Here is a 19170-nt window from a genome sequence, read left to right on the forward strand (position 1 = left end):
TACAAGTCGTGTGAGAGGTTATATACAGGAGAGGATACAAGCCATGTGAGGGGGTTATATACAGGAGAGGACACAAGCCATGTGAGGGGGTATATACAGGAGAGGACACAAGCCATGTGAGAGTTATATACAGGAGAGGATACAAGCCATGTGAGGGGTTATATACAGGAGTGGACACAAATTGTGTGAGAGGTTATATACAGGAGAGGATACAAGCCATGTGAGGGTTATATACAGGAGTAGACACAAGCCATGTGAGGGGGTTATATACAGGAGAGGACACAAGCCATGTGAGGGGTTATATACAGGAGTGGATACAAGCCATGTGAGGGGTTATATACAGGAGAGGACACAAGCCATGTGAGGGGTTATATACAGGAGAGGATACAAGCCATGTGAGGGGTTATATACAGGAGAGGATACAAGCCATGTGAGGGGTTATATACAGGAGTGGACACAAATTGTGTGAGAGGTTATATACAGGAGAGGATACAAGCCATGTGAGGGTTATATACAGGAGTAGACACAAGCCATGTGAGGGGTTATATACAGGAGAGGACACAAGCCATGTGAGGGGGTTATATACAGGAGAGGACACAAGCCATGTGAGAGTTATATACAGGAGTGGATACAAGCCAAGTGAGGGGTTATATACAGGAGAGGATACAAGCCGTGTGAGGGGTTATATACAGAAGAGGATACAAGCCATGTGAGGGGTTATATACAGGAGTGGATACAAGCCATGTGAGGGGTTATATACAGGAGAGGACACAAGCCATGTGAGGGGTTATATACAGGAGAGGATACAAGCCATGTGAGGGGTTATATACAGGAGAGGATACAAGCCATGTGAGGGGGTTATATACAGGAGAGGACACAAGCCATGTGAGAGTTATATACAGGAGTGGATACAAGCCAAGTGAGGGGTTATATACAGGAGAGGACACAAGCCATGTGAGGGGGTTATATACAGGAGAGGACACAAGCCATGTGAGAGTTATATACAGGAGTGGATACAAGCCAAGTGAGGGGTTATATACAGGAGTAGACACAAGCCATGTGAGGGGGTTATATACAGGAGAGGACACAAGCCAAGTGAGGGGTTATATACAGGAGAGGATACAAGCCGTGTGAGGGGTTATATACAGAAGAGGATACAAGCCATGTGAGGGGTTATATACAGGAGTGGATACAAGCCGTGTGAGGGGTTATATACAGGAGAGGATACAAGCCGTGTGAGAGGTTATATACAGAAGAGGACACAAGCCGTGTGAGAGGTTATATACAGGAGAGGATACAAGCCATGTGAGAGTTATATACAGGAGAGGATACAAGTCATGTGAGAGGTTATATACAGAAGAGGACACAAGCCGTGTGAGAGGTTATATACAGGAGAGGATACAAGCCATGTGAGGGGGTTATATACAGGAGTAGACACAAGCCATGTGAGGGGGTTATATACAGGAGAGGACACAAGCCATGTGAGAGTTATATACAGGAGTGGATACAAGCCATGTGAGGGGGTTATATACAGGAGAGGATACAAGCCATGTGAGGGGGTTATATACAGGAGAGGACACAAGCCATGTGAGAGTTATATACAGGAGTGGATACAAGCCACGTAATGGGGTTATATACAGGAGTGGACACTACTGTTAATTTGTGATTTAACATGTTGCATTTTTAATGCATTTTGAAACCTATTACAACAGCTGAGGAGAGGTGATTTTCCTATTTACATTACTTTTAACATTTGAATGTAAAAAACGCATAGTAAACACACATGGGTAAACACAGCGTTTATATTGCGTTTTGTAAATGCAAATGTTTACAGTAATGAAATAAGGCAAATCACCTCCCCTCATCTGTTGTAATTAGTTTCAAAATGCATTATAAACGCAATTAAACTGCTACAAGTGACCTCATGCTTAGAAGTAACCAATAATAAAAAAAAAAAGAAAATGCAAAAATTTAAATTTAAATTTTTGCAACATGTTAAACAGTTAAAGGATGTGAAATAATTCCAATTTACATGTTAAAATGGGGTCCATGAAAAAAAAATTACTTCCTGTGCACCCACCCTGGACCAGGTGCAGAATTGGCGCAAAAATGGCACAAAAAGGCAAAATGTGGCACGGAACATCTAGAAAACAATGATTCATAAGGCACACAGCACAAAGGTACAGACAAGACGTAATTGAAAAGTTGCAAAAATGCCGCAAAAACGGCAAAAGTCGCAAAAATTTTACTGAAACTATGATACATGTGCCCCATTGTGTGTATGATCACACAGATCAAAGGTGAGAAGTATCACATGACTTTCCAGAGGCAAATACATTGAGAAGCTGTGGAGTAGATTAGATATGAGATTATTAATATTAGTTTTTATACAGGAGTATAAAAGTGTTAATTCATGTTTTGAAAAATTTTATAAAATTAGTATGATTTATGATATAAAACAAAATCACAGTTCCCACACTCTGTCTTGGTCTCTGTTAAGTGAATGTGACCCCTATAGGGAATCAGTTGTTATACAGATGGGTAGTCGTAGAGGTGTAAGATATCAACCTCCATGACATCCATATGCCCTCACCGGACATAAATACGGGAGATTTCCCAATGTGATAATCCTCACCATTGAGGTGCTGATCTCCTATTAGTGGCTTTACAGGATAAAATTAAAGTATTTAGTAAAACTTACTTGAAGTCACAGGGCTATTGGTGGTCGTAGTCAGTAATAAAGTGGTGAGAGCTGTAAAAGTCAATGTTACAAAGTTATGAATAAATGTAATAGTTGGAAGGCAAAAATCTTCCAAAGCAAGAACAAATGCTTTTCTGAGACTCTGTACTCTAAATCATACAGGTTGTTCCAAATAATTGGTTGCTACAATGTCCATATGCCATAATTGGGCATGGGTTGTCCCTATGGAAGAACTGTATAGCATTGATGTAGGTTCTAAGGAAGATTAACCAGATACTTATCAAAGAGAATTTCCAGCTAAGGATCAGAAAAGATTTTGTCCTGAACCCCTTCTTCCATTAATGGAAGCCACTTACTTGTAGTCACAGGGGGAGGGGTTGTAGATGTCGGTTGTGATGTAATAGTAGCTGTAACAAAAAGTCACAATATCAGAGAACCAACTTCTTAATGATCAGTAATGATAGTACAGAAGGAAAGCATAATCTTCATTGCTTCTTCTTGATGTTGAGTATTAATTCCAGACTTATAAAATTTGGGTAGCCTTATACCAAAAAAATACATCTAATAGCTAAGAAAACTTTATGAGAAAATTCCAGACATTAAATCTGATCAACAAATGCCCCTTAATACAATATAAATCAAGAAGATGAGATTTAGCTGGACAATCAAAAATGCATGAGCTCAGAGTGAACATGTCCTCATAGAACACTTGGACAAAAGGCTTCTGAAGGAACTACCAATAAATGTTGCGGTTATAGGCTATACGTTGTGACTTATAAAATGTTGTGGTTATGGGTCATCCTTTGTGACTTCTTAAATGTTGTAGTAATGGGTTATCTTTTGGGACTTCTTAAATATTGTGGTTATGGGTTATCCTTTGGGACTTCTTACACAACCGAAAACCTGAGAATAAACCTGAGAATAAGTTTCCATCAGAAGACACCTACTTGTGGTGGAAGGTGAAGTGGTTGTAGATGTCAGCTGTGATGTTGAAGAAGCTGTAACAAAAAGTAAAACTTATCAAGTCACAAAGTAAGAAATACTTGGAATTAAAAAAAAAAATCATCAAGGGTTAGATGCTGGCGAGGCACAATGGAAGTTTTCTATTGTGTCCAAATACCCATAGACAACACAAAGATGACCCTGATCTTTGTGGGACACCACATTTAGAAATTGACTGTCATGTTTTATTTTATGACTTCCATGGAGGAACTCTAACTGCATTGAATAACATTGAAGACACTTACTTGTAGTCACTGGTGAAGTGGTTGTAGTTGTCAGCTCTGATGTTGAAGAAGCTGTAACCAAAAAGTCAACAAATTTGCTGTACATCACAAAAAATTATTTTTCTCTGATCTACCAAATATATAAAAACTTACTTGTAGTCACAGGTGAAGTGGTTGTGGTTGTCGATTGTAATGTGGAAAAAGCTGTAACAGAAAGTCCTTGATAAGGTCTTAACAATGGGAATGCAATAGTTGGATAACAATAGTCTCCCTGTACAAAAATCACTGCTTCTACACGGACCTCCACTCTAAATCATAGAAGTGGGCTGCAAATGAGGGTCTCTATGATGTCATCAAATTGATGGGACAACCATCTTGAAATTTGCGGTTTGCATATATGACTCTGAGGAGGAACCCACTATATTTAATATTTTTGGAAAACAACTGTTTCTTTGACCTTAATTATTGTTAAGTGTCTTACATGTAGTCACAGGAGATATGGTTGTAGATGTTACTTGTGATGTAGAAGAAGCTACAACAAAAAGCCATTGACATGGAGTTACCAACGTTAATGCAATACTTTGATAACAAGAGTCTACCAGAGCAAAATTCACCTCTTCTTAATTAATCTCTACTTTAGATCGCTGAGGCATGCTCCGATTGTTGGTTTATGTGACAACCATGGAATAAGATACATGAACAAAAGTTATAGTTGTTGGGACATCTATCTATCTTTAGGGTTGTAGATTCAGGGTTCCATACTACAATGAGAAACACTTACCTGTAGTCATTGGTGGTGTGGTTGTAGATATCAGTTGTGTAGTTGAAAGAGCTGGAAGAAAGAGTCAATGTCAACAGGTCAAAAAAGTACTGAATATGCATGACATACATAGACTATGTGACAATCTATCTACTCTAAATTATAAGGTGTTGTCCCAATAGTTGATCTCTATGATATCTCTATATCCTAATCGAACATATAGTTAAGAGTTACAATCTTATGATAAGAAAACGTGTATAACACTTGTGATTCTATGTGCTCCTTAAGGCACAACCACCAATTTTAAACTGCAAAAAAAAGGCTTTTGTAGATGCGAATGTATCTGGTGCCTTTGGCCAAGACAGTGAGGAACTGGGTTTTCATCTAAGCTTCCACTGACTGATTTTTTTTTGCAACTTAGTGTTAAACGTTCTGTGTATCCCAAGCCTAGAGGCTTCTCTTGATACTATTATTTTAGAAGACACTTACTTGTGGTTGCCGGTGTTGAGGTTGTAGATGGGAATTGTGTCGTAGTCATAGCTGTAAGGGGAAAAATAGTGTTAAAAGGTCTGGGACTATGAGTAATCAGTTAGAGTAGTCATTGCTTATCTTCTCGGGGTCATAGACATCTACACATATTCACCTTATAGGAGGACTGTCCACAAGCTAGCAGTAAGGTGATAAATTCACTTCCACAGACCCTCTCTGTGACTTATTTGTAATCTTATCAAAACTTATGCATACTGGATATTTACATTGAAAGGACCATCCCTCCAGACATCTCCATTTTCCAAAGAAATTATGGGTGGTCTAAAAAAATTATTACTTTGAGGCCCTCGTAATTGCTTATCTAAGATCATTCTTAGTAGCTGACACCATGTAGCTGTGCTTGATTGTTGCCTCGTTTGTCATTGAAGGTCCAATTGAAGGGATTGCCCTGTATGTACATACATCAAATATCTGTTACTTACATGGGCAGATGGGGCACCACAGATCATCACACAGACCCAAAATCTGAAGTAAAAAAGAACATTCCTCCATGGAACAAATACAGCCTGCAAAAAAAGGAGACATAAGATAATTATGAACATAAGACCTGGTTGAATATCTGGCGAGCAGAAGTGCAATGTAAAGCATGAAAAGATCCGGAGATGGGATAATATGTGGATTTCTTACTGATTTGGCCTACACCATTAATAGATTCAGCTTCGTCATACAAGCTGATACTGCAGAGGCAAATATCAGCTGATACTGAAGAGATTCCAATAATATTAGCACAACAAAGCCTGGGGTAGAAGGTAGGCCGCAGTCTTCTGCATTAGACCAGAACATCCCATTTTTTTTATTTGGAGAAAAGACCCCACAGTATGAAACCGTTCTCAGGATTATATACTTACCTTTACATTCTGGACACTCTGTAGTTGTTGAGATCCCAGTATTCATAGCTGAAATGTGAAGAAAAATGAAGACATCTATGTTGAAGCTTTCCTCAAAAGTATTGTATGACTGAATTGTAAAAGAAGGTTTTTAATAATGCATCTATGTCTGGTCCTTTGGACCCAGAGCTATCGGAACAATATGCAGCTAACACCCAAAAGCCTAAGTCTGAAACATGTAATGCTATACAGATGGACATTCCTAGATATAAGGGGTCTAAGAGTAGCTCTACTTGATCTGAGAAATTCATAGGGTTATCATCATTGGACAACCCCATCAACAATGTGGGCCAAAAGTTAAATTAGTGATCCTAAATCGGAGCTCTTGAATATTAATGTTGGGCCAAATTAGCTAACATTAATTAAGAATTAACGTTTCTAAAACTTCAAGCATTATTAGAAGACACCTACATGTATTCACCAGAGAAGTAGCAGTAGAAGTCAATTATGATGAAGAGTGAGTTGCAAGACAAAACCATTGATATTAATTCATGAAATGTTTATGAATTCTCAAATGGTAAGAATCTCTCAGGGCTGTAGCCATTGATGTACACAGTGGTTGACTTCATTGGACTTTAACCCCTAGGCGCACCTGGACGTTATAGTACGTCCCCGGGGCTAGATGCTTAGCGCACGGGGACGTTCTATAACGTCCTGCTTCTGGCACCGGCTCACGAACGGAGCCGGTACCAGAAGCAGCGGCTGTCAGCTGTCTAGTACAGCTGACAGCCTGCGCTAACACCCGCGATCGGAGCCGGCTCCGATCGCGGGTGTTAACCCCTTACACGCCGCGGTCAAACATGACCGCGGCGTGTAAGGGTGTAAGCGCTGTGGATCGGATCCCCCGTGCCGCTTACCGGGGGATCCGATCCTCTGCCGGGCAGCTCCGAGGACTGGCATGTGCCCCGGAGCTGCCCGGTCTCCATGGCAGCCAGACCCCTTCCGGGTCTGGCTGTAAACTGTCTGAGCATGCGCAAGCTTGCTCAGACAGTTTACACTGCTCTACAATAAAATAGTATTGTAGAGCAGTGTATTGAACTTAAACCAGTGATCAGAGCATCACTGGTTTAAGTTCAAGTATGTATAAGTAAAAATATGCAAAAACAGTTAACACTACACATTATAATAAATAAAAAATAAATACATAAAATATAAGCCCCTAAAATGTCACTTTCCCATAAAAAAACTTAATAAAGTATAAAAAACATAAAAACACAAAAAAACCCCGCATATTTGGTATTGCCGCGTCCGTAACAATCTGCATAATAAAACAGAATTGTTACTGGACCCGCACGGTAAACGCCGGAGGAAAAAAACGCAAAAAACGTTCCGAAAAAAGATAATTTTTAATTAATACCCTATAAAAAATGCTCTAAAAAGTGATTTAAAAAATGTTATGCACTCCAAAATAAGCCCACTAAAAAGAACAACTGTTCTCGCAAAAAATAAGCCCCTAACAAGATTTATCTGCCAAAAAATAAAAAAGTTATGCATATAAAAAGATGGTGATGCTAAAATGAATAAGATTTTCTCCAAATTAGTTTTTATTCAGTACAATTGAATAAAATACACAAAACCCCCACATATTTGGTATCCCTGCGTCCGTAACAATCTGTATAATAAAACAGAATCGTTATTAGATCCGCAAAGTGAACCCCGTAAAAAACAACCTAAAAAAACTCTCTCTGATAAAGATGATTTTTTATTAATGCCCTTTAAAAATGCTCTAAAAAAGTGATTTTAAAAAGTTACGCAATCTAAAATAAGACCACTAAAAAGAGCTATCATTCTTGCAAAAAATAAGCCCTTAAACAGATTTTTGAGGTGAAAAATAAAAAAGTTATGCATATGTAAGTCGGTGATGCTAAAATTAACAACAATTTTGCCAAATTACTTTTTATTCAGTAAAAATGGGAAAAAATAAAAAAATATATATAAATGAAGTATTTTCATAAACGTGGCGACCCAAAGAATAAAAATAATATACTATTTTCATGGTATGGTTAACGGCCAAAAAAAAAAAACACATAAAAATTTTCCTAAAAATTGATGATTTTCATTTCCTCCACCAACAAAGAGTTAATTAAATCTCACCAATTAGCTATAGATGCCCCAAAATTATGTATTAGAAAAGTGCATCTCATGTGGCAAAAGAAATAAGCCCCTATAGGTCCTCATTAAAAAAAAGAAAAAAATTATAGCCTGTACAATGTGACAGCAAATCTGCTCCGGATGGCGCCTCCTTCCCTTCTATGCCCGGCCGTGCGCCCATACAGCAGGTTACCACCACATGTAGGGTATCGGTGTACTCGGGAGAAATTGCGTATCAAACTTTGTGGAGCCTTTTTTCATTTTATCCATTACAAATGTTTAATTTTCCACCCAAAATGAGTGTATTGTGAAAAAATATTACAATTTGCAGACTCCACCTCCATTTTGTTTTAACCCCTATAAAACACGTAAAGGGTTAACAAACTTCTTAAAAGTGGTTTTTCATACGTTGAGGGGTGTAGTTTCCACAATGGGGTAATTTACGAGTCTCGCTATTATTTAGGCCTCTCAGTGTCAATTAGAAACTGTGCAGGTCCATCTAAATACAGGTTTTGGCGATTTTACAAAAAATGTGAAAAATGGCTCCCAAATTCTGAGCTTCATAACATTCTAGTAAAATATGTGGAATCTGAAAAAACCATGCCAACATAAAGCAGACATTTGGGAAATGTAAGTTATGAATTTATTTGGGTGCTATGACTTTCTGAATCAAAAGTAGAGAATTTAGAACATTGAAAATAAAGAATTTTTCAACATTTTTGCCAAATTTTGTTTTTTTTCATAACTAAACGCAAAAGATTTCATCCAAATTTTTAAACTAATTTGAAGTACAATGTGTCACGAGAAAACAATCTCAAAATCCCCTGGATATCTCACAGCGTTCCAAAGCTATAACCACTTATAGTGACACAGGCCAGATTTGAAAAATGGGGCCGCGTCCTTTAGGCCAAAAGATGCTGTGTCCCGTAGGGGTTAAACAATTTGGTCCAAGAGACCCATTCTGATCTTTTAAGAGGATCCACTGAATGTTAAACGTAGAGATTAGAGATGAGCGAGCACTAAAATGCTCGGGTTCTCGTTATTCGAGACGAACTTTTCCAGATGCTCGAGTGCTCGTCTTGAATAACGAGGCCCATTGAAGTCAATGGGAGACCCGAGCATTTTTCGAAGGGACCATGGTTCAGGAATAAAATGTGTTATTTAATTGAAAAAGAATGTCTTCTGATAAGTTAGCAGATGTATGCAAACATCTGCAATCTATTCTTCACTGTTCCACGCGTATATTATCTCCCGACAAGTTAACAGATGTGAAGAACAGTGAAGAATAGAATAAAAACAGTGAACACAGGATCATTTAAGTGAAAAACGCAGTGAAAAACACAGTGAAGAATAGATTACAGATGTTCGGCACATCTGCTTACTTGTCGGGGTGATACGCTGTCCCGGGATCCGCTCCTCTTCTTCCACTGATGTCTCCCCGTGCTGCCCGATGTCTCCCCCGTGCTGCCCGATGTCTCCCCCGTGCTACCCGATGTCTCCCCGTGCTGCCCGATGTCTCACCCGTGCTGCCCGTTGTCTCCCCCGTGCTGCCCGATGTCTCCCCGTGCTGCCCGATGTCTCCCCCGTGCTGCCCGATGTCTCCCCGTGCTGCCCGATGTCTCCCCCGTGCTGCCCGATGTCTCCCCCGTGCTGCCCGATGTCTCCCCCGTGCTGCCCGATGTCTCCCCCGTGCTGCCCGATGTCTCCCCCGTGCTGCCCGATGTCTCCCCCGTGCTGCCCGATGTCTCCCCACGCTGCCCGATGTCTCCCCCGTGCTGCCCGATGTCTCCCCCGTGCTGCCCGATGTCTCCCCGTGCTGCCCGATGTCTCCCCCGTGCTGCCCGATGTCTCCCCGTGCTGCCCGATGTCTCCCCCGTGCTGCCCGATGTCTCCCCGTGCTGCCCGATGTCTCCCCCGTGCTGCCCGATGTCTCCCCCGTGCTGCCCGATGTCTCCCCCGTGCTGCCCGATGTCTCCCCCGCGCTGCCCGATGTCTTACTTGTAGTTGCCGGTGTTGAGGTTGTAGATGGGAATTGTGTAGTAGTTATAGCTGTATAGAAAAAACAGTGTTATAAGGTCAAGGACTATGAGTAATCAGTTAGAGTAGTCAAGGCTTATCTTCTCGAGGTCATAGACATCTACACATATTCACCTTGTAGGAGGACTGTCCACAAGCTAGCAGTAAGGTGATGAATTCACTCCCACAGACCCTCTCTGTGACTTATTTGTAGTCCTATCAAAACTTATGTATACTAGATATTTACTTTGAGAGGACATCACTCCACATATCTCCATTTTCCAAAGTAATTACGGGTGGTCTGAAAAAATTTAAATTTTTGAGACCATCGTAATTGCTCACCTAAGATCATTCTTAGTAGCTGTGCTTGATTGTTGCCTCTTTTGTTATTGAAGGCTAACAATGAGCCAGCGAAGTAGCAGTAGAAGTCAAGTATGATATAGAGTGAGTTGCAAAACAAAACCATTGATATCAATTCATGAAATGTTTATGAATTCTCAAATGGTAAGAATCTCCCAGGGCTGTAGCCATTAATGTTGACAGTGGTTGACTTAATTGGACTTTAAACAATTTGGTCCAAGAGACCCATTCTGGTTTTTTAATCCACTGATTGTTAAATGTAGAGATATATTGGCAAAATATGACCTCCACAATTCTTAGAAGACACTTACTTGTAGTCACAGGTGACGTGGATGTTGATGTCATTGATGTTGTAGAAGGACCTGCAAAAGAAAGTCACTGACATCAAATCATCAAAAGCTTATATAACACTTGTATGGTGAGAGGCTACTGAAGACGGAACCAATGCTTTACAGGGACCCTTGAGAATGAATACTTGTGGCTTTTCCATGATGTTCATGTAATGAAACTGGCATATATTGGGCTATCGCCATGGGGTGATAAGATTGTGGTCATAGGTTTTATACATGACCCTACGGAGGAGCCATATATTCTATATTGTAGTATGTAACTTGCTAAACATCATATATCATAGGGTTACTTAGACTCCCATGCGTGTTGGGGAAAACTTCATGTCACTGTAGAATCCAATTTTGAAGTTAACGGAGATGTAAGAAAAAGTCAAAGTCATCAAGTCATGAACTACAGTACAATTGTACATCTCAGAGAACAGGGATCACTGCTGGTTATGGTTTTCTAGAAGTGGCACCAACAGTGACATCCATAGACCCATAGTCCAGTAAGGTTAGTGATGCCCTTTTTATCCCCCACCTCTTACCTCATGGAAGAGTCATTCATTATTTATTTCACTAAAACTGTTATTAAGACGTTGCAAATAATGTAATGATCAACAATCTTATCACAGTTCTACAACCTAGGGGTTCTACATGTTACCCTATACACTACATAAGTGAGAAATTGTGGGGAAACATGATAATCTTCAATCTTCAATCATATTATTGGTTTCACGGCAAAACCTAGGGTGATCCAGAGATCCATTATGATAAACCATGGACATTTCTCATAGATCCAGGAGCTGTGACTATGGAAATCTTATTATATCTGTTATCCATGGCCTCTTTCATTCCAAAATCAACTTTTACAATTATGTAAATGAGTCAGAAGGCCCCTGGGAGGTGCTGCCAGAGACCATCTGTGCGGCAGATTCAAAGGCTGTACAAGCAGCCACCCCCTACCCACTGTGTAAGATTACAACTGGCCGACTGAAGGGGGGGAGCGGGGTTTCAGTATAACAGCCTGTGAAGCCACAGCAAGGAGGGGCTCGGGTAATGCCCGCAAGAGCCTTACTGGCTCATTACATAATAATAAAAGTTGATTTTAGAAGAAAGGAGGCCATGGATAACAAATATAAGAAATCACGGTCACAGGGCCTTGATCTATGAGTGTCCCTGGTTTATATTGGCTAACTTTGAGCTCAATGGCTAGAGGCTTCTCTCAATATAATTACTGTAGAAGACACTCACTTGTAGTTGCCGGTGTTGAGGTTGTAGATGGGAATTGTGTAGTAGTTGTAGCTGTATGGAAAAAACAGTGTTATAAGGTCTAGGACTATGATAATCAGTTAGAGTTGATATTGCTAATCTTCTCGGGGTCACAGATCTACATCTACACATATTCGCCTTATAGGATGACTGTCCACAAGCTAGCAGTAGGTGATAAATTCACTTCCACAGACCCTCTCTGTGACTTATTTGTAGTCCTATCAAAACTTATGTATACTGGATATTTACTTTGAGAGGACATCACTCCACATATCTCCATTTTCCAAAGTAATTACGGGTGGTCTGAAAAAAATTTGATTTTTGAGACCATCGTAATTGCTCACCTAAGATTATTCTTAGTAGCTGTGCTTGATTGTTGCCTATTTTGTTATTGAAGGCTAACAATGAGCCAGAGAAGTAGCAGTAGAAGTCAAGTATGATGTAGAGTGAGTTGCAAGACAAAACCATTGATATCAATTCATGAAATGTTTATGAATTGTCAAATGGTAAGAATCTGTAGCCATTGATGTAGACAGTGGTTGACTTCATGGGACTTTAAACAATTTGGTCCAAGAGACCCATTCTGGTCTTTTAATCCACTGAATGTTAAATGTAGAGATGTATTGGCAAAACATGACCTCCACAATTGTAGAAGACACTTACTTGTAGTCACAGGTGACGTGGTTGTTGATGTCATTGATGATGTAGAAGGACCTGCAAAAGAAAGTCACTGATATTGAATCAGCAAAAGCTTATATAACACTTGTATGGTGAGAGGCTACCGAAACCGGTACCAATGCTTTTCAGGGATCCTTGACAAGAAATACTTGTGGCTTTTCCACTCTGTTCATGTAATGAAACTGGCATATATTGGGCTATTGCCATGGGGTGATAAGATTGTGGTCATAGGTTTTATACATGACCCTAAGGAGGAGCCATATATTCTATATTGTAGTATGTAACTTGCTAAACATCATATATCATAGGGTTACTTAGACTCCCATGCGTGTTGGGGGAAACTTACTTGTGGTTTTAGCTTAAGTGACTGTAGAATCCAATTTTGAAGTTAACGGAGATGTAAGAAAAAGTCAAAGTCATCAAGTCATGAACTACAGTATAAAGGTACAGCTCGGAGAACAGGGATCACTGCTGGTTATGGTTTTCTAGAAGTGGCACCAACAGTGACATCCATAGACCCATAGTCCAGTAAGGTTAGTGATGCCCTTTTTATCCCCCACCTCTTACCTCATGGAAGAGTCGTCCATTATTTATTTGACTAAAACTGTTATTAAGACGTTGCAAATAATGTAATGATCGACAATCTTATCACGGTTCTACACCCTCAGGGTTCTACATGTTACACTACATAAGTAATAAATTGTGGGGTAACATGATAATCTTCAATCATATTATTGGTTTCATGGCAAAAATCAGGGTAGTCCAAAGATCCATTATGATAAACCATGGACCTTACTCATAGATCCAGGTACTGTGACTGTGGAAATATTTTTATATTTGTTATCCATGGACTACTTCTTTCCAAAATCAACTTTTACAATTATGCTGAGTCAGAAGGCCTCTGGGAGGTGCTGCCAGATCCCATCTGTGTGGCAGATTCAAAGGCTGTACAGGCAGCCCCCCCTACCCGCTGTGTAAGATTACAACTGGCTGACTGAATGTTGGAAGCAGGGTTTCAGTATACCAGCCTATGCCCACAGCAAGGAGGGGCTCTGGTAATGCCAGTCAGAGCCTTACTGGCTCATTTTATATTAATAAGTTGATTTTAGTAGAAAGGAGGCCATGGATAACAAATATAAGAAATCACGGCCACAGAGCCTGGATACATGAGTGTCCCTGGTTTGTATTGCCTAACTTTGATCTCAAAAGCAAGAGGCTTCTCTCAATATAATTACTGTAGAAGACACTTACTTGTAGTTGCCGGTGTTGAGGTTGTAGATGGGAATTGTGTAGTAGTTATAGCTATACGGAAAAAAAAGTGTTATAAGGTCTAGGACTATGAGTAATGAGTTAGAGTAGTCATTGCTTATCTTCTCGGGGTCATAGACATCTACACATATACATCTTATAGGAGGAATGTCCACAAGCTAACAGTAAGGTGATAAATTCACTTCCACAGACCATCTCTATGACTTATTTGTAGTCCTATCAAAAGTTATGTATACTGGATATTTACATTGAAAGGACCATCCCTCCAGACATCTCCATTTTCCAAAGAAATTATGGGTGGTCTAAAAAAATTATTATTTTGAGGCCCTCGTAATTGCTTATCTAAGATCATTCTTAGTAGCTGACACCATGTAGCTGTGCTTGATTGTTGCCTCGTTTGTCATTGAAGGTCCAATTGAAGGGATTGCCCTGTATGTACATACATCAAATATCTGTTACTTACATGGGCAGGTGGGGCACCACAGATTATCACACAGACCCAATATCTGAAGTAAAAAAGAACATTCCTCCATGGAACAAATACAGTCTACAAAGAAAGGAGACATAAGATAATTATGAACATAAAACCTGGTTGAATACCTGGCAGCAGAAGTGCAATGTAAAGCATGGAAAGATCCGGAGATGGGATAATATGTGGATTTCTTACTGATTTGGCCTACACCATTAATAGATGCAGCTCCATCATCCTAGCTGATACTGCAGAGGCAAATATCAGCTGATACTGAAGAGATTCCAATAATATTAGCACAACGAAGCCTGGGCAAGAAGGTAGGCCGCAGTCTTCTGCATTAGGCCAGAACATCCCATTTCTTATTAGTAGAAAAGACCCACAATATAAAACCATTCTCTGGATTATATACTTACCTTTACATTCTGGACACTCTGTAGTTGTTGAGATTCCAGTAGTCATTGCTGAAATGTGAAGAAGACATCTCTGTTGAAGCTTTCCTCAAAAGTATTGTATAAGTGAATTGTAAAAGTAGGTTCAGGCGAATCAAAATGCAGCTAATGCCCAAGAACCTAAGTCTGAAACATATAATTTAATACAGATGGACATTCCTAGATCTAAGGGGTCTAAGAGTAGTATCTCCTTCAGAGACATCCACCATAGGGTCCCAAATAGGTCTACATGATCTGAGAAATTCATAGGGTTATCTTCATTGGACAACCCCATCAACAATGTGTTCCAAAAGTTAAATAAGTCATCTTCAATCCGAGTTCTTGAATATTAATGTTAGAAGAAATTATCTAACAATGGGAGAATTAAAGTTTCTAAAACTTCTAGCATTATTAGAAGACACCTACGTGTATTTACCAGAGAAGTAGCAGTAGAAGTCAAGTATGATGAAGAGTGAGTTGCAAGACAAAACCATTAATTTTAATTATTGAAATGTTTATGAAATACTCAAATGGTAAGAATCTCCCAGGACTGTAGCCATTGATGTAGACAGTGGTTGACTTCATTTGACTTTAAACAATTTGGTCCAAGAGACCCATTCTGATCTTTTAAGAGGACCCACTGAATGTTAAATGTAGAGATATATTGGCTAAACATGACCTCCACAATTGTTAGAAGACACTTACTTGTAGTCACAGGTGACGTGGTTGTTGATGTCATTGATGATGTAGAAGGACCTGAAAAAGAAAGTCATTGACATCAAATCATCAAAAGCTTATATAACACTTGTATGGCGAGAGTCGACCGTAACCAATGCTTTTTAGGGACCCTTGACAATAAATACTTATGGGTCTCCCATAATGTCCATGTAAGAATTGGGCTATTGCCACGAGATAATAGGATTGTGGCCATAGGTTTTATACATGACCCTAAGGAGGAGCCATATATTGTAAATTGTAGTACGTTACTCGCTAAACAACACATATTACAGGATTTCTTAAACGTCTGTGCTAGTTGGGGTAACTTACTTGTAGTTTTAGGTGAAGTGACTGTAGATTCTAATGTTGAAGTTAAAGGAGCTGTAAGAAAAAGTCAAAGTCATCAGCTCATGAACTACAGTATAAATGTACAGCTCGGAGAACAGAGATCACTGGCTATGGTTTTCTAGAGGAGGCACCAATGGTTACATCCATAGTACAGTAAGGGATGCCCTTTTTAACCCCCCATCTTACCTCATGGAAAAGTCGTCCATTGTTTATTCCACTAAAGCTGTTATTGATACGATGCAAATAATGTAATGATCAACAATCTTATCAGGGTTCTACAACCTCAGGGTTCTACATGTTACACTATACACTACATAAGTAATCATTTTTGGGGAAAGATTATAATCTTGAACCATTTTATGGGTTTCATGGCAAAAAACAGGGTAGTCCAAAAATCCATTATAATAAAACAGGGACACTTACTCATAGATACAGGCACCGTGACTGTGGTAATCTGCTTATATTTTTTATACATGGCCTCCTTCCTTCTAATATCAACTTTACAACTATGCTACTGAGTCAGAATGGCTCTGGAAGGCACTGCCAGAGCCCATCCGTGCTGCAGATCTATGAGTGTCCCTGGTTTATGTTGCTTAAATTTGAAGGTAGTTTTCTTTTAGGTAGGTTTCTCAGACATCTGCTATGGTTAAGGACACTTACCTGTAGTAATCGGAGAAGTAGTTGTGAATCGCTGTGTGGAAGTAGCTGTGAAGAAAATCGCCATTTTTAAGTTACAGAGTTTTTACTATGCTGGTGGATTGTCCACAGACTAATACAGTGAAATAAGCCATATCTCTGAGAAGACTTCCTTATTCTATGTAGCCAAGGTCTCCAGTCCCATCATATCCTATGTAGACTAGCAATATACTTTGGTAGGACTTCCCCTCAGAACATCATCTTCCAAACCAATTTTAGATGGTTGTCTCTAAAAGATGTTATTGTATACAGACAGAAATATAATGTAGCTCCATTAACTAGAAATATTAGATAAATCCTATTGGCTTTGGACCAGTTAAAGAAAGTGGTCAGTCAGCAGCTCGAGAGATGTGAGGAAGCTCAACTTTTTTAGGGATTCCTAATTGGTCATCCAAGATCAGTTTCCTGGATTTTATGATATTAGAGACATGTACTTGCGTTTGAAACAAGTGTCAAATTATCTGGAATTGAGATCACTAATTGTCATAATTGGTTTCCTCTATATGTGCCTATCAGTTATGTATTCACTTACTTGGACAGTTGGGACACCACAAAATAGCACACAGACCCAAATTTTGAAGTAACACAGGGCATTTCTCCATGGCGCAAATACACTGAGTATCTGTCAAAGATGAGAATTACAATGAGGTTATGGGATTAATATTATTATCAGACCAAGTAGAATGGAAAAAACTATATTCTGGTTGTGATTGGTCAGGTGTGTCTACCAGACATCCATCTGGCCAATCTCAGCCCATGCCTAGTTGCTATACTTGTAAAGCTGCCTGATTGGCTGTTCTGTAGTCCATTATGCAACACTTTCAGGTTAAGCAGAACTGTCGAACGCAGGACAGTGAACATAAAGTTTGGATCCACTCATCTCTACTTATAGGCATAAATTGAACAAAAGAAGGAGAACTACAGTAGAAAAAAGAGAGTAATACCCTGACCCTCATATGTGATATGATGTGGATTTATAACAGAAGATGTTGCTGTTGTCAGGCTCCCTGGGTAGTGGACCCTCTGGGCCACCGCTGATGATGACGTAAGCCGACACCTGGCACCGGAGTGTAAGTGGCACCCGGTCTTGACCAGAGCCCGCCGCAAAGCAGGTTGGGCTTGCTGCGGCGTGGTACCACCAGGTCATTCCACAGGTGCAACTTTGTCCACAGTGGCAACCAAGGCAAGGTACAGAAACGGAAAGCAGGTTCATGGTCAGGCACAGGCAGGGACAGGACCACAGGGCAACAACACAAGCTTTCTCCAAGGCATATAGCACAAAGATTTGGCAGGGTGTGCGGGGGGAGACTGGGTTGAATAGGATTCTGGGTATGGCGAGAACCAATTAACGGCATGGTGACCCTTTAAATCTCCTGAAGCCGGCATAAGCGCTCCCTAGGGGACGCGTGTGCTCCCAAGGGGACGCACACACTCCCTAGACCCTGAAGCAGGAGCCAGGATGGGTAAGAGGATGTTGCGGGGCGCGGGAGCACCCGTGACAGCTGTTCTTTAGTCAGTCATCAAAGTTCATAAGGAGGTGCCATGTAGTAGCCACCACTAAGGAGATAAGTCGATGTGGATTGACATGGTAACTTTCAAGTACAGTTTATTGTGTACACATTATTGTATCTGTTTTAGCTGCTTTTCCACATTGAGCAAATTGAGTTACTTACCTTCACATTCTGGACAGGGTGTAGTGGTTGAAATTTCAGTACTTGTAGCTAAAATAGAAAGAAAATAATCTAGATGTATTGAAAAGTATATTAGCAACGTTGTGGGGGACACATATAACTCGCAGTTTGAGACTGTTTAGGTGCAGAACAGCGTACCAAAGTTATCTGCCTCAAGGATTTAGTGCAGTGGTCAGATTTATTTTTGTAGCCCAGATGTTTGTTTAACTGGTGCAACTTTTGGGCTCTGAAATTGTCCCATTCTTGCACCTAATAAGTCCTAAAACAGAACATGTTAGACCCAGACTTACTTTTGGGAGCTACTATTTGGGACTAAAAAGTTGCACACTACAAAAAGTCTCAAAAGTGACACCAAACAGGCAACTTATCACATGTATCACAAAGGGAAAAACTGAAAATACATCACAATGATTAAGTATACGACTTCAGGAAACATTAAAAAAAAGTGGCAGTCGAAAAAATATGATACATGTGTATGTAGAAATTGGAAAGTGATTTATATTTAAGTGTTGTAACTTCTTAAGTACATTTGGACAAGTCCTCACACAGCTGTGCTCTTGGTTCTCTACTGCTCGAGGGCTTTTCTCCAATGCAAACTGTATAAGGTTTTAAGTTGAATTCTACAAAAATCCATCAGAAAAGAGATGATGCGCTATGGAGCAGCTTAATGCAGAGAGCTA

The 19170-nt window shown here is 39.9% G+C and overlaps 1 protein-coding gene across 1 annotated transcript in view; it reads right to left on the reverse strand.

Annotated features, from left to right (window-relative positions):
- The window catches only part of LOC140076421 (uncharacterized), a 39012-nt gene that overhangs the window by 3711 nt on the left and 16131 nt on the right, over positions 1 to 19170 (reverse strand). Inside the window, exons 10-27 of the mRNA XM_072122951.1 lie at positions 18473 to 18520; positions 17332 to 17421; positions 16764 to 16808; positions 16086 to 16136; positions 15744 to 15794; positions 15024 to 15071; positions 14602 to 14685; positions 14121 to 14171; positions 12855 to 12905; positions 12174 to 12224; positions 10902 to 10952; positions 10213 to 10263; positions 4709 to 4759; positions 4081 to 4131; positions 3949 to 3999; positions 3649 to 3699; positions 3058 to 3108; positions 2702 to 2752 (exon numbers count right to left, since the gene is read on the reverse strand). Of these exons, the coding sequence (XP_071979052.1) occupies positions 2702 to 2752; positions 3058 to 3108; positions 3649 to 3699; positions 3949 to 3999; positions 4081 to 4131; positions 4709 to 4759; positions 10213 to 10263; positions 10902 to 10952; positions 12174 to 12224; positions 12855 to 12905; positions 14121 to 14171; positions 14602 to 14685; positions 15024 to 15071; positions 15744 to 15794; positions 16086 to 16136; positions 16764 to 16808; positions 17332 to 17421; positions 18473 to 18520 (978 nt within the window). The remainder of the gene's footprint in view (positions 1 to 2701; positions 2753 to 3057; positions 3109 to 3648; positions 3700 to 3948; positions 4000 to 4080; positions 4132 to 4708; positions 4760 to 10212; positions 10264 to 10901; positions 10953 to 12173; positions 12225 to 12854; positions 12906 to 14120; positions 14172 to 14601; positions 14686 to 15023; positions 15072 to 15743; positions 15795 to 16085; positions 16137 to 16763; positions 16809 to 17331; positions 17422 to 18472; positions 18521 to 19170) is intronic.

Source organism: Engystomops pustulosus, chromosome 9, assembly GCF_040894005.1.
Source record: "Engystomops pustulosus chromosome 9, aEngPut4.maternal, whole genome shotgun sequence".
NCBI lineage: Eukaryota > Metazoa > Chordata > Amphibia > Anura > Leptodactylidae > Engystomops > Engystomops pustulosus.